Raw genomic sequence first — 24,706 nt, 5'->3', positions numbered from 1 at the left:
TGTGAATTCCAATTAGAGATCAAGGCTAAAATTGTCTTGTTTTTTTTTTTTTTTAATTTCATACTTTGCTTTGAATGCAGTATCTAAAGGTAGTCTTTAATAAATGAGGTTATTGGCATGCTAGAAAAATCAAATTCAGAACTAAATGATATACAAGTCTGAGGGATTAATTTTGTGTTAAACTCGGAGACAAGAAATTTCAAACTGTGACTTCCTTTATACAATGATTTACTCTTTCATTGATGCACAGAACCACAAGAGAGCACTGTTTAACAGAAGTTCTGAATTTGTGTATTGTGTCCTGCTGAAAAGCTTTATCATTTGAAGAAGACAAAGGTTTCTTTCTGTATTCTACCATAAAGAACTGGGGGGGTGGGGGGTGGAAGTCATGATCTTTTTTACCTCATCATGTTTGTCTTTTAATTGAATTCAAATTTTTTGAGAATAATTTATTAATGTCGACATGCTTTAAATTATTAATATCCTACTATGTCTAACAGTAATGTGTGACTGCTAGGCTAGGAACTGTCACTCAACAAAATTGCTTAGATTTATTATTTTGTACTGACATTTCTTATTCATCTAAAGTGATTTGACTGAAGTCTAATAGCTCATGAAGAAAGGGCAGAAGTCCAGAATAAGTTATATTTTTGTGTGTATTTTCGATTTTGTACTACTTTGTGCAGCTCCCTTAGAAACCTTTGGCATGTGTTCTTTAAGATGACGTCTGTTTCATTCTGATTTGATTGCACAGTGATTTATCAGATAACACAGAGCTTGGGACTTAAATGTGGGGAAATATTTGCTCTGTGCTTTGAATTTTATTAATTCATGTAAAATATTTTGTCTTTAATATCTGCTTTCTGATAAATATCATCTAATGGATGAACTGGACTGCACTGTACTTACTGCTCAACTTGATCAGGGAACTCTTAGGAGGGATCCTATGAGAGACTTCTGGAAGATAAAGCTGCTCCTTGGAAGAATGCTGAGATACTTTCAGAGATAGCCTTCCTGCAGCACAAGAGTGGTCCATTCCCTGAAGTAGGAAAAGGAGTAGGCATAAAAATAAACAGTCCCATTTAACTGTACTACTGAGAGAGCTCAAGTGCAAAAATAAGCATGTGAGGGATGGAAAGGGGACAGAGCAATTCCCGAAAAGAAAGACACAGATACTTCTGAAACATGCAGAGATGCAGTTAGGAATGTAAAGGCAAGCCTGGAGCTTGAAGTGGCAGGAGATGTGCAGAGTAACAAGAAAGGCTTTTGTAAGTTAGCGGCAAGCAGAAGTCCAAGGATGAAGGATTATTTTAGCAAGGTGCTTGTCGCAGTTTACCACAACATTTTTTGTTGAAAAGCTAGTAAGTTGTGGACTAGACAGATGAACCACAAGGTGGGACAAAAACTGGCTAAATAGCTCAAATGGTGGTGGTTAATGGCTCAAAGACAGACAGGTTGTCAGGCGGAGCTCCTGAGGAGTTAGTAGTATGGCCAATACTGTTAAGTATCTTTCATAAACAACCTAGATGATGGAATTGAATGCACCCTCAACAAACTTGAAGTTGACACCAAACTGGGTGGAGAGGTAGGTCACCAGAAGAGCCACCATTCAGGGATACAGTGACAGGCTGGAACTACACGAGGTTTAAAAAAGAAGCATGTGAAATTCTCTGTCCAGAATGGAATAATCCCAAGCCACCAGTACAGGCTAGGGTCTGGCTATGTGATCCACCTTGAATCCAGTTTACTCAATACTTTTTAGGCCACACCTTTACTACTTTGTCCAGATTTGATTCCTTCAGTTCAAGATAGAGATCAAAACCAGGCAAGAGTCCAGTGGAGGGCTACTGTGATGTTTAAAGATTGGAGAATGTAAATGTTCTAGCAGAAAGAAGGCTCAGATGGATTCTAATCAAATTCTTCTGATATCTAGAAGGTATTGCAGGGAAAGTAGTCGTATACCCCTCACAAGGATGTATAGTTACAGGGTGAGGGCCCATGGGCCCTGGTTGCTTCAGAAGAAATTCCATTCAGATAAAAGAAGAAAACTAATCACTCTGAGAACAATTGAACATTGCAGTAGGTCGATCAAGAGAAGTGGTAGAAGCTCCCTCACCAGAAATATTCAGCTCTGTCTTGACAGGCTCCTGCAATAACCTAATCTAAGACCTTGTGTTCAACACAAGGTTGGACCAAATGATCTCCAAAGGCCCCTTCCGACTTAGATGTTTCTGTTTCACATGGGTGAATCAGACTCCTGACTTTCAAAACTGTATGCACATACTAGGAGAACAGAAAAAATGCAATAGGGCTCCACTGCTAACAGAAACCAACAAATACTTGTTTTTGCTGTTTTTGCTGAGCACTGCTTCAGTTATGCTGGCAAGGGGAAGATTTGGAAGCTTGTTTCTCAGAGCTCCTACTGAAGTCTCTAAAATAAACAAAAGGTATCTCCAGCTATTGAGACAGTTCCCTTAAAAACATAGTGTTAGGTGAAGGACAATGTAAACTAATTTTAATTAATAAAAATGTCATTTACAGGATTTGCAACTTCAGAAATTAAATTGGGCACTATTTAAATACATAGTAAGAATCAGTCTTTATTTGAAGAACTGACATCCTGAATACAGAATTTGAAATGAAACGTATAAGCATTGTAGAATAAAGTCAGTTTTGATGGTTGCACAGCATTTCATTGTCTGCATCATGTGCATTAATGTTTTCTCAACCCAAAGTGACCAATTCATACTCTTTTAATCCAAGTCAGTTCTCAATAGTGCAGCAAGTACAATGGTCACACCAGATGACAATTATTTCATTGTAAACAATGTAAGAGTTTGGTCTCTCCTATTCTCCACTGTTGAAAATGTGTTCCCTGCTGGTAGGGTTTAAAGTCTTTTTCAGGTTGCTCACCAGGCTGATTGGTGTGTTTGCTGAGCTATTTAGTATGTCTGGGAGTTTCACTGTTATTGCAGTGTTCCATTAAGTTAATGTACAAAACTTAGCATATACTTTTTTTTTTTTCTGAAGGGTTGCTTTTGCCTTAAGGAATCATTTCCTTGCAAATCATATTGTTTCTAAGAATGCCTAAGTTCTGAAGCCTGCCCTTCAGTTTATTTCACAGAATCTCAGGTTGGAAGGGACCTCAGGGATCATCTAGTCCAACCTTTCTAGGAAGAGCAGAGTCTAAACAAGATGGCCCAGCACCCTGTCCAGATGACTCTTGAAGGTGTCCAACATGGCCGAGTCAGCCCCTTCCCTGGGGAGATTATTCCAATAGTTGACTGTCCTCACTGTGAAAAATTTCCCTCTGGTGTCCAGTCGGAATCTCCCCAAGAGCAATTTGTGTCCCTTCCCCCTTGACCTCTCCATGTGACTCCGTGTAAAAAGGGAGTCTCCATCTTCTTTGTAGCTACCCTTTAAGTACTGGTGCATGGTGATGAGATCCCCTCTGAGCCTCCTTTTCTCAAGGCTGAACAAACCCAGTTCTCTCAGCCTATCCTCATATGGCAGGCAAACTGGATATGGCAGACTGGATACATGCTTTCTATCTTTTATGTACCAGGATGACCACCTGCATGTGCCATATTATGGACAAATCTCTTTTGTAACATCCACAAGGAAGACAAAGTGAAATGTCGGTTTTGCCTGGATAAACTGTTTGCCTGGTTTTGATAGAAACATGCCAAAGTAGTAACATCAGACAGCAGTGAAACGAGCCAACTTTAAGGGAATAGTGTTCTCACTGTTGTCTTTCTTCAGATTCACAGTGTATTGTAGTCCAATTTCTCACAGTATGAAAAAGGCTTTTAATGTTTACCTCCTACAGTTTCTCCACTTATTTGCCCTTGAAAAAGAAATTGCTTTTTCTTTGTATGAGCAGTTATGTTCTGGTATGAGGGCTGGAATTTTTTCTGCCTCAATTTCAGAGTGATTATAGAATTACACCTTCCTATTTTTAGGGGAGAAATTAGTACAATGGATGTAAGTGTAGCTTTTACAAGTTATTACGTAGCGTGATTTGCTCATTCTATATGGGACTTGGAAGATGACTAGTAAGCTTAAATAGTTAATGTTTGTCCAGCAAATTTCTGTTAAATCAGACTGGAAATTAGCAAGTTAGTCTCTAGTATTGAAATCCCTCACTTATTTGTCAGTTCTAATTTTGGGCAAGATGGCTCTTGCCAGAAGTATGTTTAGAACCAGCAAGTTCAAATACACTTGCAAGTTGAGAGGACTCTCAAGGGTTTTTGCGAAGTGCTGTTTTATAATGCAGTATGTGTATCTTCACAGTTTTCACTTCTTTAAAAGACAATTTCTTTTAAAAGAAAAGCATTTGATTATGTCCAAAATGCCACTGCTGATTTTCTTCCTAATGCTATATTTGTGAAAACTAGACTGTGATATCTTAATTTTATCCATGAATTCATTTTATACGCTGTTTTCATTTATTGTAAAGGAGCATACATGAACTGTGTGTTTGCGTAGGAATAATAAGCAGAGATTTTTAGTCACAAGACAGTTTTAAATGATGAGTAGGACTTCTCAACTGTAGAAGTATAGCTTGCTTTTATTTACACAACCCTAAGTATTAAAGAAATGGAAATCTCCAGTCTACCCCTTAGAAAAGAAAGGGAAGGAGAAGATGGGAGAATGGGAGAAGGGTGGGAAGCAACTAAACCATCAGTTTTTTCTGAAAAGGTATATTAGCAACTGTCATGGAACAGCTTTATTAAGATCTCTGGTAGGGATGAGTTCCACACTTAGGAAGTTATACCAGAGGCTCAGTTGTGTGAAACTTGATGGTCAGCCCTTTAAAGGAAAAGTTGGGCAGTGATGCAGTGAGCACTATGAACACCGGGGAGGTCTTGAATAGAGCTAGTGTTACCTGGGAGAAGATAATGCTCAGGCCTACCTGTTTGCTCTTGCTGAAGTTTGCATGAAGATCATAGAACCACAGAATGTCCTGGGCTGGAAGGGACCACATGGATCATCAAGTCCAACTCCTGTCCCTGCACCGATCAACCCCAAATTCACACCACGTCTCTGAGGGCGTTGTCCAAGTGCTTCTTGAATATCGTCAGGCTTGGTGCCATGACTGCCTCTGTGGGGAGCCTGTCCCAGTGCTCCACCGCCCTCTGGGTGAAGAACCTTTTCCTAATATCCAAGCTAAACCTCCCCTGGCACATCTTCCTGCCATTCCCTTGGATCCCAACATTGGTCACCAGAGAGAAGAGATCAGCGCCTGCCCCTCCTCCTCCCCATGTGAAGAAGCTGCTGACCACAATGAGGTCTCCCCTCAGTCTCCTCTTCTCTGGGGTGAACAAACCAAGTGACTTTTAGCTGCTCCTCATACGGTTTCTCCTCTAAGTGCTTCGCCAACTTTGTGGCCCTTCTCTGGACACGCTCCAGTAGCTTTATATCCTTAATGTACTTTGGTGCCCAAAACTGCACACAGTACTCAAGGTGAGGCTGCACCAGCGCAGAGTAGGGTGGGACAATCCCCTCCCTCGACTGGCTGCAATGCAGTGCTTGATGCACCCCAGGACACGGTGGGCCCTCTTGGCTGCCAGGGCATGCTGTTGGCTCATGTTCAACTTGCCATTGACCAGAAGCCCCAGGTCCCTGTCTGCAGAGCTGCTCTCCAGCCTCTTGTTCCCCAGTCTGTGTGTACATCCAGGGTTGCTGTGCCCCAGGTGCAAAATCTGGCACTTGCTCATGTTCAGCTTCATATGGTTGGTGATTGCCCAGCTCTCCAGTCTGTCCAGATCCCTCTGCCGGGCCTCTCTGCCCTCGAGAGTGTCAACAGCTCCTCCCAGTTCTGTGTTGTCAGCAAACTTAATTAGTATTCCTTCAAGTCCTGCATCCAAGTCATTTCCAAGGAGGTTAAAGAGTACTGGCCCCAAGATGGACCCCTGCGGAACCCCACTAGTAACTGGCCACCAGCCCAATGTAACCCTATTTACTATGACCCTCTGACCCGACCCATCAGCCAGTTGCTCACCCGCTGCATTACGTGTTTATCCAGCTGTACGCTGGACATCTTGTCCAGGAGGGTACTGTGAGAGACAGTATCGAAAGATTTACTGAAATCCAAAAAGATCACATCGACTGGCTTCCCTTGGCTAACTAGGTGGGTAACCTTGTCATAGATCATTTGATATGATTTTGATATTCACAATTGGTGGTGAACGTTGCATGCATCTATTTTTTAGCATAGCAAATTAATAACCATGTCTCCTTATTGTATTTACTTATGTACTGGCCAGTACATAGATAAATCATAAGAGAGAATAATCATATCGGGTGTTTGGACAGAACAACACCAGCTGAGTTTCTCCAAATATATCCTGTATGTCCTTTCTTTCTCGTAGGTCAGAGGTATATTACTTCCTCAGTAGCACTTTGGCTAAGTTTAAGTATTTTGGGAAGCTTAAGTCATGTAAGGGAAATTGAGCGCATTATTCATTGTAAGAGCAAATACAATTTTTTTTCCTGTTATTCCTTGGTCATATATTTGCTGCATCCTTGTACAAAGGGAGGAAAGAGATACTAGCAATATGACTAGCAATGTGCTTTGATATCCCAGACGCCTATATATCTTTTGTTAAACCTAGTTACCTGTGGAGCAAGAGAGGTGGGTACTGGTGGTATGAAAGTGTGTATTTAGTGCCCCTTGGTGTGAGGTATGCTTTCCTGCACACTGAAGTGCTCCACTACCACCACGTCCTTTCCCAAGTACTCCTTTTTTGCCTTCCATTCCAGCTGCAAAAATTACTGTGGCTTAATTACCTTTCCTTTGCTTTTTGAAATGATAAGAAGGGCCAGGCACCATGTCTGTCACTACTTACAGAGGCGGGAACCTGGGAAGCACTGGCCTCTGCGAGGGTTTGCTTGGGGTGGTGTGGGATTTGGTGCCAAATTTGTCTGTGCACATTTGAGGCTTCATATCCCCCCTTGCTTGTTCCAGGATGAGGGGTGTGTAGTGTTAAAACTGGAACTCCTGCATATGTCGTCCAAGATATGACAGTTTACTGGTGTTTCTGCGCAAGCATGGTTAATTACTTTAGTGATTCTAACATGATTTTTAAGTGTAACTGATAAAGCACTGGTTATCATTGGCAGTTGGTATGACACATGAATACCCAGATGTACATTCCAAAACTTTGTCAGATACGTCTTAATAACGTTATTTTATTTTTTCCATCTGTTTAAAGTACTGTTTTCATATTACAGCCTTCGTTAGGATTTGAAATCTCTTAATATTCATATGTTGATAATTCCTGAGAAAATCTGTTCAACACTTGAACCTTAACTGGAACATTTAGTACTTTCTCAAAATCTCTCTTTGCAAATCATTTGTTTCTTTGGATGCAAAGGGCAGTAGAAAGGCTTATAAAAATCTTCTAGTAGCATTTGTGCTCTTATGCTGAGAACATTATTTCCCCCTACACACATACTCTTTCTGTGCAGGAGGGAACTCTGGTGGCATCTGTTTAGCTGAGTGAGTATGCGCAGAACTTGGTGCCAGCCAAGTCAGCTGAGGGAGCCTGTGTGAAGCGGATGAGGGTGCAGACCTTTGAACAGAGAAACAGTGTCTTTGTGCAGAACAGAGGCGCTGCAGCTACCAAAGAGAAGAACAGAACTGCCCAACAGCAAGGAGGAAAATGATACAACAATTTAAAAAGCCTCATCTGGGGAAATAATACAATATTTGACATCCCCCCTGCATAAATTCAGAGGCTGAATACTATTGATTATTTTGTTGCACGACTATTTGGGAACTGTGGATAAGAAACTATAAAAGTGTAAAATGATTTTTGTGTGCCATTTTAATCTAGAAACTGACTTGCTTAAAAACTATTCAAGCATGCAAGTATTTTTAATTGGGAGTGGAATGCTATGTCCATATCTTCTGCTGTTCTTAAAAGAACACCTCGTGCTTTGTTTTTTCTCCTTAAAACCCAGACTCCTGCTTTGCTGTAAAAGGCTTGAGTTGCTTGCTTCAGCATTAAAGTGGTAGGTAGAAGAATTGTGTGAATATTTTGAAGAGTGTCCCTCCTGACAGTGGAGTAAAGTATCTAAGGGATCTGTCATACCTGACATCGAGGTGGGTCAAAACAGATGACTGAGTATGCCAGGGTAGCTCAGAGGATGGTTTTTGCCATCTCAGTTCATTCCTTCAGGTATTCTACTGAGATCTAACAAGAGCTGCCAAACACTGCTTCACAGACATCTTGTGCCAGTATCTTTCCTCTTGTGAGTAATTTTCTTTATAATTTTGATTGTGTACAATCAAATACTCTAGCTTTTGGTCTTTAATATCCCCCTTACTGTAGGATGTGTATTTGCTTGTTGGTAGCTTTCTAAATGATAAGCATCTTACTCCATGTATATTGACAGGGTCAACAATTCTGTTGTCAGTGATGGTTTTTGAAAGGATCATCAATGAAACAAAAATTTGTAGGTGTATTTATGCCATCTCTGTTTCTTGATACTCTGCTTTGTGAAGTGGGCTGGTTAATTGAAGAACAGAGAAGTTCTCTGAAGAAGACCCCACATCCAGTTGCTGTGTGGATCCTTCTAGCAAGAAATGGACATCACTGCTGGATTTTATTATATTGTCAAGCAGACAAGTGATAGGGATCAGAGTTACTACACAAATAGGCAGCTGTGTCTAATGCCAAACTACACACCTTTATTGCTGGGGTCCTGAACGTTATCATTCTAATAGATGTGGAAATACAAGGCTTCTTTAGCATATGGCAAACTGCCGTTAAGAGTGGCAGGCAAATTTACAGCCACTGTCTTTTTGAGACACAGAATGTATTTTCAAAACAATTTAAAATGCAATTGAACTGCTATGTCATAAACTATAAAGTGTTCAGTAGGTAACCTTTGTCCATTTTTTAATGGTTTTGATTATCTGTGAAGTAAAAAAAAAAGTTTTGTCTTTTGCTACAATGATGAGAACATTATTACAATTTAACATCAGCAGGTATTATAATTATTGCTATTACAACTTACTACAATTTAACTTCAGTAAGTATTATGATTTTGAGAGCTGTATTTTCCAAGATGTTTTGAAAGCTGGCATTCAAAAAATTTCAATAAAATTCAAGCGTTTCAAGTAGAGAAACAAAATCCTATGTATTTATTTACATATTTAAAATTATCTGTTCAGCCCAGTTAGGACTGCTGGTGAAGGAATGGGGAAGGAGAAGTTGTGTCATGTCATTGCAGTGGGGTGTAGTTGAAGCTTCTTTCCACAATGATTTTTAGCTACTTTTAGAACAGAATTATTTGGGGCTTGTAGAATAGCCTTCAGGCATAAAAGAATGTAAATTCTCTTTTATGCTATATGTGACAACTGATTTTTTTGAATTTTTTACTGCTGTATCTTGTACCTCTGTGAATATATTCTTTAGAAAATTTTTTTTTTTCTTTTGAAAACTACTTGAAAGAGTTAAGATGAGAAACATAATACGTTTGGTAACAGGTATATAGTCTCTCTTTCCCTAATGTATATTATAAACACATTTAGAGAACAATTACTAGAGCTATTTTGCTGTTTTTCTTTGATTTGTTAATAATCTTCTTGCTCCCCTGTCTCCTTTTTTAGGCCCCTCCAGGATTAGTACGGAAAGGCTCTCTGCCGCTCAGTGACACCGCTTCTGTGAACTCCTCTCTACGGAGGATGAAGCGCAAAGCACCCTCACCACCCTCTAAAGCACCAGAAGATCAAAGTGAAAGCAGTAATGAGACTGGTAATCTTTTTATGCTGTTTAATTGGGAGGCAACAGAAATTATGGCAATTTGGCTAAACATTAAAGAAATACCAATTTATGAGATAAGAACCTCAAGTGCCAAACATCTTCAGATTGTATGGAGTAGTAATAATACTTTATGAGATTGGCTCATGTAGTGTGAGAAAGTAGGCAGTTTTTAGGGCATGCAGATCAGAAAAAAAGGCAGAAAAAACAAATTCATTATAGTTAGGTTAACTTACAGCAATTGTGTTTGAGTTAACCAGATGGACAGCTTGGGGTGGGGAGAAAAAGATTAGCTTCTCTAGCTCAGAGGAGGCTTAATAGGAAATGGGCTGAGAAGAAGAATTTTAGAGAAAGTTTTGTATTGTTCTTTTGTAATTGTGTTTGAACAAAAATTCAGTTCTCTTTGGTTCAACAATACCTCAGAGGTGAGATTAAAATATCAGGGGAATATGAAAAGTACTGGTTGCTTAAAAGAAGGTGCATTTCTTGGAAGAATTCACAATTTAACATTTTATCTAGAACTTTTGTGGGTGCAGAAATTGGGAGGCAATAAAAAAGCTTGTTACTTGACTTCTTGCAGTAACAGAGTCAACAGAATCAGCCCCTACTAAGGTGGAAGAAGGAGCCACTGAAATGCAGTCTGAAACAGGTTGGTTCTTTTTCCAAATGCATTGATAAAATCTACTTCATAGCAAGCTATGATAATTCATAGCAATAAATTACTGTACTATAAACGTGTCCTGAGCATAGAGCTAATTTTAACGCTTCAGATCAATTAACTTTTCCTTTGAAGTACAAATATGGCTTCCTAAACTAAAGATGTATTACCTTTATTGTCTACAGAAACACATACAATACGTTTTGTATTGGTCTCTGTGCTTTACATTTAATAAACTAAGCATTCACCCTTTTTTCCCTCCTTCCCAAGAAGTTGTAGACAAGAACAAGCCAGAACTTCTGTGGGTTTTTTTATACCTCATAACAAGCCTTTCAAAAGCTAAAGCCTAGTCTTGTTTTCAGAACCCCTCCTTGTGCTGCCCTTGACCTGCATAACCTAGGGGTAGGAGCAAATCTATGCCTGCCTTTTGGTTTGCATCTGAACAGCCTTTGAAAACATAAGATGTAAATATAAACTGCATGCATAAATAGTTCTTTATACATTAAATCATTTATGGGTGCTGTGGAAAAGATGTGATATATAAAAGTATAGCTGTTTAAAATACAATTCTTCAGCAGCTGAACGTAATACTTCTTTAATTTATGCAGTTTGCACTGTTAAGTACTGTTGTTTGTAAGCGTCAGACTGTAGGGTTCAGATACAAGACATGGCATCTAGGAGTCTTCTAAAATTTTAAAAGTTTTTAGAATAATCAGTGCCAGTGCAGTCTGGTAAAATAACACTTCCTTGCATTTCACTAAGAATGAAATATATAAACACTAAGCATGTGGAGTGCCACTGGCATTATATGAGGCTTAAATGCTCAAGTTTCTGTGCTAGTTGACAGAAACCCTTAAGTAATTTTCCAGCTATTTTATTTGGGATGCCAATCAAATTGGTTGGCGTGGTAGAGCACAAATGTACCACAACAAGAGTTGAAAGTGACCTGCCATCCTAGGTCTCTGGCAAAGGGGGAAAAAAAACCCCAAAACAAACAAACAAAACAAACCCAAAACCACCAGTAGTCAGAAAAGGTGGGCTTAGTTTGTGTTTAGGGCAATTTATGTAAATTGCCCAAACTTCTAAGTGAATGGCTCTTGATGTTTATTAGTACTTAATTTTTCTGTGTTGAAAACGGTTTGTCTACATGTGATGGGTCTAAGATGATGAGCATAGTTATCATACTATGATTTAGAATAAAGTTTTTTTTGTTTTCTTGTTTGTTTCTTTTAAGATTGTAGATCCATGCTAGAATTTCTGCATTTGCCATCACTGTAATATCTGAGTGCTGCATTGATAAACAGCCCTGAACTTCATAGAAATGGCTTGTTTGCTTTTCCATAGATTGAGGAACCGCTGCTTGAGGCATTTGAGTTTTGTAATTGAATAATTTAATCTATAATGGAAAGAAATAGAAAAATGTAATCATCCTTAGAACAGTCTGTGTTGAGCCCTAGGATTTACTCCTTTCTCTAGTTCTGCTGCTGCTGTCTTCATGCAGTGTCCTTTGCTGAAGAGTTAATGCAATGCATTTTTTTAAATGTAGAGACAAGTCACAGAACAGCTTCATTGCCTTTTTTTGTTTTGTTTTGTTTTTTTTTTCTCACGGGATACTGCTGCTCCCTGGTGGCACCTCTGAAACTGTCCTGAGGCCTGCTTATAAAGGGTTCTTTTAGCAAAGCCCATCATGCTGTGAGAATCAATTTTCACCTGCAGCAAAATAATTATAGTACACTTGTCCTATTCCTGGTCTGAAAATTATGCAAATTTTGGTATTGTTTTGCATAGATAAAATAGTTCAATATCTCTTGAATTGCTAAGTTGGACATAATTTAACTTTACATAAACTCAGTAGTCCCTTCCATTTGGATTAATACTGCTTTCATTGTCAGGCTTCTGGAAGTATTGTGAGTTTTTGTTCAGCTGTGACTGGCATTCCCAAAGGCGTTCTGTTATGCACTGGTGCTTTAGCAAATGCAGCGTTACCTTCTGCCCTATAACGAACCACTGCAAATGTTCAATAAATGTTGTTTGGTGTCTAGTGCACAGCTAATGGACACATGTGCATCAAATGGAATTGTGGTACATAATTTGGAATAGGCAACATTTCTGTTGTGAAATGAGTTTTCCCATGGTGTAAAAACAGACTGTACCTTGACAAAAGTAGTTTGAAGGCATACATCTACTAGAATAAATGTTTAGAAATAATTAATTTGAAAATTTGGGATTACAAACATCAATTTTTTTCTCAATTATGATTTTTGTTCCCCTTCCCAAAGTTTAATTAATGCTCAGTCTTTTTTTTTCCTAGGGAAGAGAGTGAAACGGTGCTTCAAAAAATGATTTAAAAATTACAGATTTTAAAGTAATTTCTCATCAAACAAATCCCTTGATATAATCTTCCTGGTTACAGTATCTCTTAAGAACCTTTTAAAAGATTATAGTCAAGAGCAAAAACACTGGCAGATTTGTATGATGTAGTCAGGCTTTCCGGCTTTGGTGCTTACAAGCATAACAGCTCACAGAGCAGTGTCAGCCTATTCTCTGTGTGCAAAGAGTGTTCTTACTGACTAAAAGGAGACTTGCAGTTGGTATGTCACTCATCAGGTATGTCTTCATGTCATCCTGTAGGTTGTAACAATGTTCTCTTAGGGCTAATTAAAACTCAATGACTAATGTTCATAGAGAAGAAATTATACACAGACAGACAAAAAATGCAATTTATATTCTATAGGTACTGACATATAGAGCGTATAAGCAATAAGGCAACAGTATTTAGCTAGTGTTGCTGTAAGTACTTAGTGATATGTTACATGTGAAAATTCTAAACTGAGGGTTTGGAAACAAGTCATAAAATCTGAACTGCTCCTCTGGGGAGTTAACTGCATGATGTACGTGAAGGATGGCTGTTAAATGTTGTTTATGTCTCCAATGCATTCAGACTTTATTCTGCGGCAGCAGTGGTGGCCCAGAGCTGGAATGAGATCCAGCAACACATGAAAAACCACAAGTTGAAATTAACTCCAAGCAAGGCTGATATTATGCTGACAAATGAAGTAGAGCACTTTGGAAAAAGTGTGGGGGTTGTTTTTCTTTGGTATTACACATTTGTAGGTCAGGTTAGTCTACTCCAAAGCTTGGAACTGTTCCTAGCACAGCAACGGACACTTTCACGTAGCAGGAATGTCAGCAATGTCTCCTACCAACCCAAGCTAAGTTTCCATCCGATCAGTATAGATACAACTCAGCCTTTGTTATACTTCTCTCCAGAGGAAAAGTGACAGGGATGACAGCAGTGGCTGGGCATGAAGCCACAGCAACTCCAGAATGCTTCCATTTGTCTTTTCAGAAGTCCTGTTGTATAATTCAGGTTTCCACAGAGTATTTAGACTGAAGGTCTTAGTCTGTGTTCCTGTGGCTGTTGATGGCTCAGGCCCATGGCATAATAGTTCTCATCAGTGAAGGAGACAATATTCTTGAGAGCTGGTTATGGGCTGTGAAATAGTCTCAGCAGGTTTGATGTTTGCCCACATTCTGTTATGCTTTGTTTGTGCCTTGTGACATATATGTTTATCTTAGCAGTACGATTTTATGCCTGCAATCACTAAAACCATCTCCCAAAGCATTAGGCTGCTGGCAGGACTTTTCCCTAGATGGAAATGAAAGGGTCTGGGGGGAGGAGGAAGAGAAGGCCCTTACTAGTAGTAAATTCTTAAGGAGTGCCTTTAATACCAGTGAGGCCTATTGGTATGTACCTGTGCTTAAATCATATGGAGGGAGCTCACCTGCACCACTTTGCAGTCCTTCCCCTCTATCCCTGGGGATCTAAATCACCTCTGCATTCAGTGCTATGACACATTGATCACATTGCTTTATGTGTAACTACAAAGCATTATTGCAGGAGTGCAATACAAAAAACTAGGGTTAAATAGTAAAATATTTGGCTTTTGTAGTTGTTCTGTAACTGAGTAACTTTGGTATTACTGAACTCTGACCCTATTGGAAAAATCAAAGTTTCTGTTTTGTACTGAGATTTTCTCCAAAATATACAGTCCTCTATTTTGTTTCTATAACAGAGTACTTCTAGAGAAGTACTGGAATCAGTGTAGGTTACCAGTCTGTACAAAAAAAGTCAATCTAAGATTTTTCGTACTCCGGGATCTGCTACTTTCCAGCATTGCTTGCTTTAAGCCAGTATTCTGTTTTCATTATTAGCCTTGGTTTATACTTGGAAATTTACTGATAGAGCTTAGAAAAGTCTGAAACCTAACTGCCCAAGTGCAAGGCCTGTACCTAACAGGTATTGGTGCATGCAGAGCTGGCAGGAATACCCTGGTCAGGTGAGGCAAAGTGCACTAATTGTATGGCTCAGTTGTTGCCAGTAGCCTTTCATGGCACCATACTGCACTATAGATATGGAATTACTATTTTCTTTGTGTTATAGAATGCAAAGCCAAGAGGTTAGTTGTATGGTCTACTTACTAGTATTTGAAAAATGTGAATCATCATCTTGTTGTAGGAAGATTCCTGGCAGGGAAGCAAAGCTAGAGCTGGTTAGTCCCTCTGGAAATCAGAATAGGTGGATTTATTAGTTTAACTTCAGGTACACTGACTTATGTGTGTCCTAATCCAGTAACTAAACCTTTTAGTTTAGCTATGCTCTAGCTGAAAACTTAATTATTTTTATGGATTAACACTGTCTATGTACTTTATTTTTGTGCACTTCTGCTGTAACGCAGGGTACTGCACAAGACACTTCTAACTATGTTTTAATACACTTAAGATAATTATGGGAAATTTTTGATAGTGGTGAGCAAACTTGTTCAAGCCATGGGCAAAAATGAGATTTTGTTTCCTCTTTAGTTTTCTAACGTAACTACTCTGATATAAAGGAACCGTGTATTTTAAACCTCATTGTAGAGCTAACAGAAGTATTAAGAAAACTGGGTAAAAGTAACTGTCTGCCTCCATGAAACTTAGGATAACGATATTGTTAAATATATTTTGATCTATTCTAACACAGTACTTGGGTTAAACAAGGAAAATATACAGTAGTTTATAGATGCAGAAACAGATGGACAGTAGCATGGTGATGAGCATAGTCTCACGTGTAAAGAGAGAGAATTGGAAAGAACTAGAAAATAATGTGAAGTGAAAACTCTGAATGATTCGGCGGGGGGGTGTTTTGTTTTGGCAGTGGTGGTTTTGTGGGGGTTTTTTATTTTGTTTTTTTACCTGAATTATGAAGAACGGTCTCAGTTTTCCTACTTCAAACTACTTAGGCTGATTTCACCAGTGCCTTTGTGTCTACACCCTGCATTGAGAGTTATGGATTGTTTTGGGTTTTGTTTGTTTGTTTTTTTTCCTTTCTGTGAGTGTAGGCGCAAGGAGTTCAGAATACAACCTAGAAGAAATTGATGAAAGGGAGGAGATGAGTGTGCAACAGAGAGAGGACAGTGAAAGTACAAATACCTCTCCTGGGATAGGAGAGGTTACTGCAGCCTTCAGCTCTGCTGAGGTACCACTGGAAACTGAAAAAAATGATCCAGCTTCGTCAGCCCCAGTTCCTGGCAATGTTTCTGTAGACAACTCACAAAGCTTCAAGGAAGAAAAACAAGAAAATACGAGCACAGATGGCAAGTAAGTACGTTTTGTGACAAAGAAAGGAGCATTGGGGAGGGAATGGGGGAGGCAAATAAAACGTAGAGTGCTGTTTCATTGTTGAGCACAGAATAGAGAATTGTGAGAGCAGAATGAGCTTAATATGCTTAGCTTCCATTGTAGCGCTCTTCTGTGCACAGTAATTCATGAAGCTTTTCAACAAAAATGACAAGTGTTCTGCAGGCTATTCTGTTTAAGCCTCACTTTCCTTACTGCTCAAACGGCCAGACCCTAGAAAAGCTGAACCTGGCTCTAAAATACCCAGCATATTTACTAGAGCAGCATGCTGTGAAAAACTTGGATTGATGAGTCAAATGAGAATTTACAAATTCATTCTTACAGCTGGGGAAAAACAGGTAGATTGGCCATTTCTGTTCTTCTGGGCACAGTTATCTATTGCTTGCATATTTGGTTTGGTTTTAATTCTTCTTTTGTCTTTTCCTTATATGTTGTCCGGTTGTCTTGACCTAACTTGATCCATCTGCTCTCAGGAAAACAAGTTACTTCTGCCTTCTTAACGAACAAACACATTAGTTTCCTTAACTGCTCTCTCTCCTTTCTGGTGATGCTGCCCTTCAGCATGTTTGTTAAACTACCTGATTCAGCAGGTTTCCAGCATGAGTTAGTGCCTGCTTGAAATAAATGTTGATTGTCCAGAGAAGTCCCATTGTGTTAATGTAATTCACTGTTTTTCTGTTCCCTGGGGCAACTAAGCTACTGTTCCCAATTTAAATTGAAAGAACTATTTCAATTCTTGTACTGAAGCCAAAATGTGCAAATGCTGTAGTAGCCAAGAACTCTCAAGGTAGTATGGAGAGCTCTGACTTGTATTTCAAGGGTCTCTTTGTCAGTCCAAGGCCAAATGGAGCTTTGCAGAAATCTTTGGTGCTCTGTTCTGACAAATACGGTACCAGTTGCTTGGGTGTGTCTGCTCTACTGGGATCTATGAGGAGGAGGATCAGCCAAATGTTACTTTTACGTTGTCTTGAACTTGCAAATCATCAGACCTGTGTTACTGGGCCAGTTTGCCCAGTTATCCAGGGGGTGTTTCTTTTCCCCCCCACTAACTTGTAATAACCCTTCATGGCCTATAATCCCAGTGAGTATCATCTAGCGTGCACTGCGCTCTAACTTTACTGTTTGGCAATCCTTTCTTTCCTGAAATATCACAGGGATTCCAGAACGAGGACTAGGGTTTCTCTGACTTTATATTTCTGGAAACCTTTTGATAATTCAGATCTTTTATATAAGATCTAGTTACTGTGAAGAAATGTTTTTTAATCAGGGATGTGTGTAATATTCCAGCCAAAACCACTGATTTCTCTAATGATACTCTGTGCTGTTCTGTGGCTTTTAGTTTGTTGCTTCGTTGGTTTTTTTTTTTGTTTAAAACAGCTCAGCCTGTTGCAAATACTTGTAGGTCATTCCCTCAGCTGTGTTCAAGGGAATGGAGATAATAAGCAAGAGTATGGAGTGCAGGACCGAGCTTTAACTTTCTTGCAACAATAAGTTTGAGAGCGTATGCTCCTGTTTAATGGTTTATTGGACACTTACAGTATATTTTGGACTGTACAAGCAACATGAGGATGGATGGTTATTGAGGAATTTATCATTTTAAATGATAATTTATCATTCAAATTTATCATTCAAAGCAGATGTTTCAGCTCAAGGCACTGGCTCTGACAACTAATACATCTGATGTGGCCAATTAATTGGAATCTTCATAATGCCAGTATTTGTAACTATAGAAGACAAAAGTATCTTAACCAGAGATGTAAGCTTGAAGTTCTAGTAAGTTTTTTAAAGAGCAATTTTAAGTATTTTGGCCTTTTCCATTTACCTTTTTAAGCAAAGAACTTAATATTTCTCCCAAAATGATGAGGGGTTTATTCAGCATTTGTGCAGTTCTCTTTCCTCCATGATTTGAGGACAGAAATTGTATGCATTTGCAAAATGTTTAGTATGCAAGTAACACGTTTCATGCATGTTTCTTTGTGGTTCTCAAGGTATCTCTTGAAAGGGACAGAAAATTTTTCATTACTATTTTGAAACGTCTGTACTGTACCGTTCTTATGCAGTCAGTGTCTCATGCAGCCTCCTGTATATCATGTTGGGGACAAAATCAAGGACACATTTTAAATGTTGGGGGTGTCAGAACATTGCACACTAAGAACACTTTTATATGGATGATAAACCATCACCGTTGTAGCCTCACTGAAACTGAGTTATTACTGGAAAGGGGCTTGTTCAAACTGCACGAGTAAACAAAAGGAGGGGGAGAAGGGAAACGAAAACTGATCATCTGCTTACACAGAAGAGTGAAGCTGTATGTCATTTTGGTAAAATATCATAGCAGCACTTCCTCTTGTTTAAAAAAAAATCATCTCTTCTGTTGAGTACTCCAATGTTTGGCAGAGTGATTCTATTTTGTCCATCTGTGTTTGGAGAATATTGCCAGTTCTCTTGCATCGTTTCTTGTGTTTACTGAAATGAATGATACCAGCTTATTTAATGTACTGTTGTGCTTTGCAGAGGACTACAGACTAAGATAAGCAGTGAGCAAGCTGCATTTGAAAAAGACAGGAAGCTTAGAGTTTCGGATCAAAATAAAAATGATGGTGAGTAGTTCCCACTCATTTTTAATACTTGAAAACAAGGTTGAGAGATGAACTTATCTATTCCTTTAGAAAAAAAAAAAGGCAATGCAGTCAACTCTTGAACTGCTAATATCAGATTATTTTCTTTATACTCTCTCTAGCTCTGGTTTATCCTTTTTGAGATGAGGTGACAAGAATTGATTGCAGTTTGGGGTTTTTGGTCTTAATATTTTTTTATTACTTCCTGTAGCAGTAGTCAAAGCTGCATCACAGTGTTGTAGGGCAGTATGGGTGGAGCAGTGCTGATGAGAGGGAAGGCTGGCCACAGAGGTTATCCTGCTGTGTGGTATGAGGTGGGCACTGCACTGCAGCAGGGAAGGAGAGGCCGTCAGTTGTTCTCTGCTTACAAAATTAGCATGAGTTTTCTGCATGCAAATATTTTGTAACACAAATAGAACAAAGTGACACGCTGATTTGAAAAGCAATGACGACATTCTGTGCGTCTAATGGATCATAAACTTTTCAGCGGATTTAGTGACCTGACTGATCTATTTTACCCTTTTGTGACACTGATTTTCAGATTTATATATTAAGCCTTCCATAACCTTTCATATTCAGTGCACTTCTGTTTATAAATTGTAGCAACATATTGCATGAGTCCTGTTAGTTTTAACTGCCATTTTGTAACATACTTGAAATGAAGAGTCGTCTTTTTCCCTTCTGCAAAATACCACCCCAAATGATTATTCCTAAAGATTTTACTTTTTCCCAGTATTGTATTTAAAACAATTTGACCAGAATATTCCTGTATTTTGGAGACGACTATGTGTGTTTAGTCCAGGGGTAGAAAATTGAATTATCAGCCCTGCTAAACAGTTGGAAAAATAGAGTTGGAAAATTGCTCTTGTCCATATGTTTTTAAATTGTTCCCTTGTACAGATACATAAGATGTAGTTGACAACATCTAGAATGTTAAAACTAAAGAAGAGAAGCCACAAAGGTGTGGAATAAATCAGAATTGCATATAACTTAATACTGAATAGTCCTTGAGCTCTTGAGTCACTGATGTCTATATAATCAACTGAGATACTTTAGCACTTCTTAAATGATTCTATAATAGATTTTTCTATTAAGTTGATGCATAGCACCAGTAGCCTCTTAATTAAGGAAGAATACCTGAGTTAGAATACTATTATTTGGAAATATTAGAGAAGTGTGTGTGTGTGTATATATATATAAAATATTTTTTTATATATATAAGTGAAGATAAGTCCCCCCATACTCGGCACTGGTGAGGCCACACCTTGAATACTATGTTCAGTTTTGGGCCCCTCACTACAAGAAAGACATTGAGGTGCATGAGCGTGTCCAGAGAAGGGTGACAAAGCTGGTGAAGGGTGTAGAGCACGAGTTTTATGAGCAGCTGAGGGAGCTGGGGTTGTTTAGTCTGGAGAAGAGGAGGCTGAGGGGAGACCTTATCGTTCTCTACAACTACCTGAAAGGAGGCTGTAGCAAGGTGGGGGCCAGTCTCTTTTCCCAAGTAACAAGCAATAGGATGAGAGAAAATGGCTTCAAGATGCACCAGGGGAGGTTCAGATTGGACAGCAGGAAACATTTCTTCACCAAAAGGATTGTCGAGCATTGGAACAGACTGCCCAGGGAAGTGGTTGAGTGACCATCCCTGGAGGTATTTAAAAGACGTGTAGATGTGGTGCTCAGGGACATAGAATCATAGAATCATAAAGGTTGGAAAAGACCTCTAAGATCATCAAGTCCAACTGTCAACCCAACACCCCCAGGCCTCCCTGCAGAGGTTAGTGGTTGGACTTGATCTTAAATGTCTTTTCCAACCTGAATCATTCTATGATTCTATATCTTTAAATAGCTTTGAAAAGTAAATGTTAAGGAAAATTTTAATATTGTTGAGGAGCCAGTCCTTGCAATTAAATACATTGGATGTGGGGCTTTGTGATGTAAGGGGGAGTGGTTGAATCGTTTTGGCATTTGTATTAATTTTGGAATCTCTCTTTAAGTTAAAGATCACAGTGATACAAAACTCCTTCCAAGAACAGAAGAGGGGAAAGAACTTCAGATAGCCGAAACTAGAACAGTAGATTTTAGAGAAAATAACAAACTTGAAGCTGACACATCAAACTGCCAGGCATGTAAAAACGACATCACTGTAAGTCACAGGAAGTATCCTCAACTGATTCCAGAAAAGCAAGATCAGAAAACAAATCAAACCAGCTTGGATACAGTAAAAACTCAGGATGTTGCAATCCAGGCAGGTCCATTGGATAGCAACTTGGGAAGGACTACACAGGAAGAAGTTATCATTCCTCAGGGTTGTGAATCATCCACCATCAGAGGACTGGTCCTTGAACACAATACAGATACAAACAACCCCCTTCTTCAAGTGATGCATGGAATACAAGAGGATGAAGTTACTTCAACAGAACAAAATCTTGAGAGACTAAATGTTGCCCATGAAAAAGTAATTCCCATAAAAGATCAGAGTCACGTTTGTCTAAATGGCAGTAACTTTGCTGCACCAGAAACAACTGCAAAAACTCCAGACGGCTCTCCTGTAAAAGGTTCCCCTCTTTATAGACAGGACACCAAACCTAAACCCAAGCCCGCTAATGAAATTACAAGAGATTACATACCGAAAATTGGAATGACTACTTATAAGATAGTGCCTCCAAAATCCTTAGAAATAATAAAGAGCTGGGAATCAGAACATCCATCAGATTATAAGGATCAAGAGGTATCTACTTTGGAAAACTCTCTGAAGCATGAAGACCCCAAAGAATTCATAATGCAAGGTGAAACTCCTCATCTTCCAAAAAGTATAGGTCATTTACAGGTTGGTTCACAAAATGAACCTGCAGCAGCAAATGATCTGTTGCATAGAGTGAACAGCATTTCTGAACATGTTGTGACATCTGGAGCTGGGATAACTACTGAGAGCAATCGGATGGAAACAGAGTCTTCCAAACAGCGTGTGCCACTGATGCTAAGCTTTGATAATACAAATGCTTCTTCTGAGACTCAGGACAAGTTAAATGCATTAAGTCCTACAACGAAGCCTAGTTCTTTTTATCTGCAGATGCAACGAAGAGTTTCAGGTCATTACGTGACATCTGCAATTGCCAGAAGTACTGTTTGTGCTCCTAATTCTGTTCAAAATGAAGCTAAAAATACAGAGATGGAAAAAAAAATCTCATCACCTGATCCAACTTCTTTGTCTTTACATAAAACCAGTAGTTCCTCTCCTCCAGCAGATGATGAAAAAGTTGATGATGGAAAAAAAATTGAATCCTCCACTTCTCCTGTTAAAAACAGTAAACCTTCAAGTTTTCCCTCTGGTCCACCAGCACCATTGAACCTAAGAACTCTAAGAACTTTTGCAGTTCCAAAGCCATACTCCAGTTCGAGACCATCCCCTTTTGCTCTTGCTGTCTCATCTGCAGTCAGAAGGTCACAGTCATTCAATAAGACGCGTACAATCACTAGCCAGGCACCAAGAGAGGAATGTCCTGTTGAACTCTCCTCTGCTGCTTCGGCAGCTGAATTCTCCTCAGCTACCTCCGTGCCTCAAGTGAAAAACCTTTCCTTACAGACCATAACAGGGGGGTCACCAAATAGTCTAATGGATAAGGTAAACTTTACTTCTAATATTGGCTGACTGTTGATCCACTGTCATCTAGTGAGACTAGTCTAGAGGCCAGTCTCTGAACTGCTCCCTGATCAGAAAGCACTGTGTTCATACAGTGCAAACACCTTGTGGTGTCTAGCAGTAGCACAGCATCATAATGAAATACAGGAAAACAGGGAACATTCAAGTGAAAATAACCTCATTGGACTTATTGGGAATAATTATTTCTTGCCATAATTAGCATCCCCTACTTCAAAGAACAGTAAATGAAATAGAATCATGTATACTGTGTATACCTATTTTTATGTTGGGAGTGCTTATGATTTGTTCTTTATGGTTCTGTGTGATGATTTCTTAAATTTAATTCTGAGTAGTGTGATCAGTTTGGCCTTCAAGTCATCATGGCACAAACACACTTGAATGGGGGTATAAAATTTTGCTGGTATAATTATCTGAGGGAGAAACTATGTGCTAATGTGGCTGATCTCTGAAATCTTGAATGAAGCAAACACTGGAACGGTGGCAGTTTGGTATGTAACCTCATGCCAGGTTGGCTTAGTTTCCCATTTTGACTAATTCAGATTAAAAGGATTTTTTTTTTTGTTTTCCTCCCACTTCCTCCCTTTATAGAAAGGCAACAATGTGAATAGTGACCAGAAGAGTCAGGTGCAGTCAGGTGCTTCTACTGACCACCCACCCCCTGTCACTAAGAGACAAACCACGATGATGTTCCAGCGCTCTGACCCAGAACAGATCCACCAGAGCTTGCTGGCTGCAATCCGCTCTGGAGAAGCTGCTGCCAAATTGAAAAGGGTGAGTTTTCATCACTGCATCCATAACAATAAACTCATAGTACCTCCTTCAAAATTACCATATTAATGCCTGACGTTAAAAGCAGTTAGCTTTGGCACAAAGCGCTGCCAGGAGGTCCCTCAACAATGGGAAGGAGGTGGGGAAAATTGTTCAGTTTTGCAGAATAAACTAGTGAATGCACACACAAAGCTTCATATGTCCGTAATTTCAAACAGTACTAAGTCCAATTAGGAATCTCCCTGAAATGAATTAGAAACCTCTAAGTTATCAATTAAGTATCTCCTTCATAAATTCAGGAACATTCAATTATTTGTTTGTGTTTATATGGTTTGAAGTGCTATGGTTTTAGACACGTGCTAAGCAACTTCACCCTAGGCCTGAAGTAGCTGCGATCTGTTGCAGGCAGATAACACACAGAAATTCTGAAGGTTGTATTTTTCTATTTATTAGACACAAGTCCTTAATTCTGCTCAAATGTACTTCAAGATTCCTGCTGCTGTTTGATATCATTAGTAAGGTATTTCTCAATGTTTTGTGAACAGTCCTGGTAGGACCATCTTCCCCATCCCCTCAGGTTAAAACTGTGGCTTAATTTTTTCTTTTCTGTCTCCTAAAATTCACCAATACCTCTCTCACTGGGTAACACATTGCACACTTTAAAAGTCTGTATTATTTTAAATCTGTAATGAGCCAATTTAATGATAGTCTTACACAAAGCTTTCTTGACCCAGCATTAGTATTTTGCGTTCTGCGTAAAGGAAGTGTAGGAAGTGTGGGTTGGATGAGTGGACAGTGAGGTGGACAGAGAACTGGCTCAGAAACAGAACTGAGAGGGTCGTGATCAATGGAGCAGAGTCTGGATGGAGGCCTGTCACTAGTGGTGTTCCCCAGGGGTCTGTGCTGGGCCCAGTCCTGTTCTACATCAATGACCTGGATGAAGGGACAGAGTGTACCCTCAGCAATTTTGCTGATGATACCAAGCTGGGAGGAGTGGCTGATACACCAGAAGGCTGTGCTGCCATCCAGCGAGACCTGGACAGGCTGGAGAGCTGGACCCAGGAGAACCTCATGAAATTCAACAAGAGCAAGTTGCAAGGTCCTGCACCTGGGGAGGAACAACCCCACACACTGGTACAGGTTTGGGGCTGATCTTACTGGAAAGTGGCTCTGTTGAGAAGGACCTGGGAGTGCTGGTGAACAACCAGCTGTCCGTGAGCCAGCACTGTGCCCTTGTGGCCAAGAAGGCCATCGATATCCTGGGCTGCACTAAAAGGAGTGTGGCCAGCAGGTTGATGTAGGTTATCCTCCCCCTCTTCTCTCTCCTAGTGAGACCACAACTGGAGTACTGTGTCCAGTTTTGGGCCCCCCAGTTTAAGAAGGACAGAGAACTGCTTGAGCAAGTCCAGCAGAGAGCTACCAAGATGATCAGGGGACTGGAGTATCTCCCTTATGAGGAAGGGCTGAGACACCTGGGTTTGTTCAGCCTGGAGAAGAGAAGACTGAGGGGGGATCTCATCAATACCTATAAATATCTGAAGGGTGGGTG

At 39.6% G+C, this 24,706-nt stretch overlaps 1 protein-coding gene across 9 annotated transcripts in view; it reads left to right on the top strand.

The window, feature by feature from the left end:
• Nucleotides 1-24,706, top strand: part of COBLL1 (cordon-bleu WH2 repeat protein like 1) — a 91,598-nt gene that overhangs the window by 63,062 nt on the left and 3,830 nt on the right. For all 9 annotated transcript variants that reach the window (XM_075093331.1, XM_075093329.1, XM_075093328.1 and 6 more), the window contains 6 exons: nucleotides 9,623-9,767; nucleotides 10,354-10,422; nucleotides 15,813-16,071; nucleotides 18,625-18,710; nucleotides 20,723-22,350; nucleotides 22,978-23,160. In XM_075093331.1, the coding sequence (XP_074949432.1) occupies nucleotides 9,623-9,767; nucleotides 10,354-10,422; nucleotides 15,813-16,071; nucleotides 18,625-18,710; nucleotides 20,723-22,350; nucleotides 22,978-23,160 (2,370 nt within the window). The remainder of the gene's footprint in view (nucleotides 1-9,622; nucleotides 9,768-10,353; nucleotides 10,423-15,812; nucleotides 16,072-18,624; nucleotides 18,711-20,722; nucleotides 22,351-22,977; nucleotides 23,161-24,706) is intronic.

Source organism: Phalacrocorax aristotelis, chromosome 5 (assembly GCF_949628215.1).
Source record: "Phalacrocorax aristotelis chromosome 5, bGulAri2.1, whole genome shotgun sequence".
NCBI classification, from domain to species: domain Eukaryota; kingdom Metazoa; phylum Chordata; class Aves; order Suliformes; family Phalacrocoracidae; genus Phalacrocorax; species Phalacrocorax aristotelis.
Note: the sequence above shows the minus strand (reverse complement) of the source record. Positions and strands in the feature narration are given on the sequence as shown.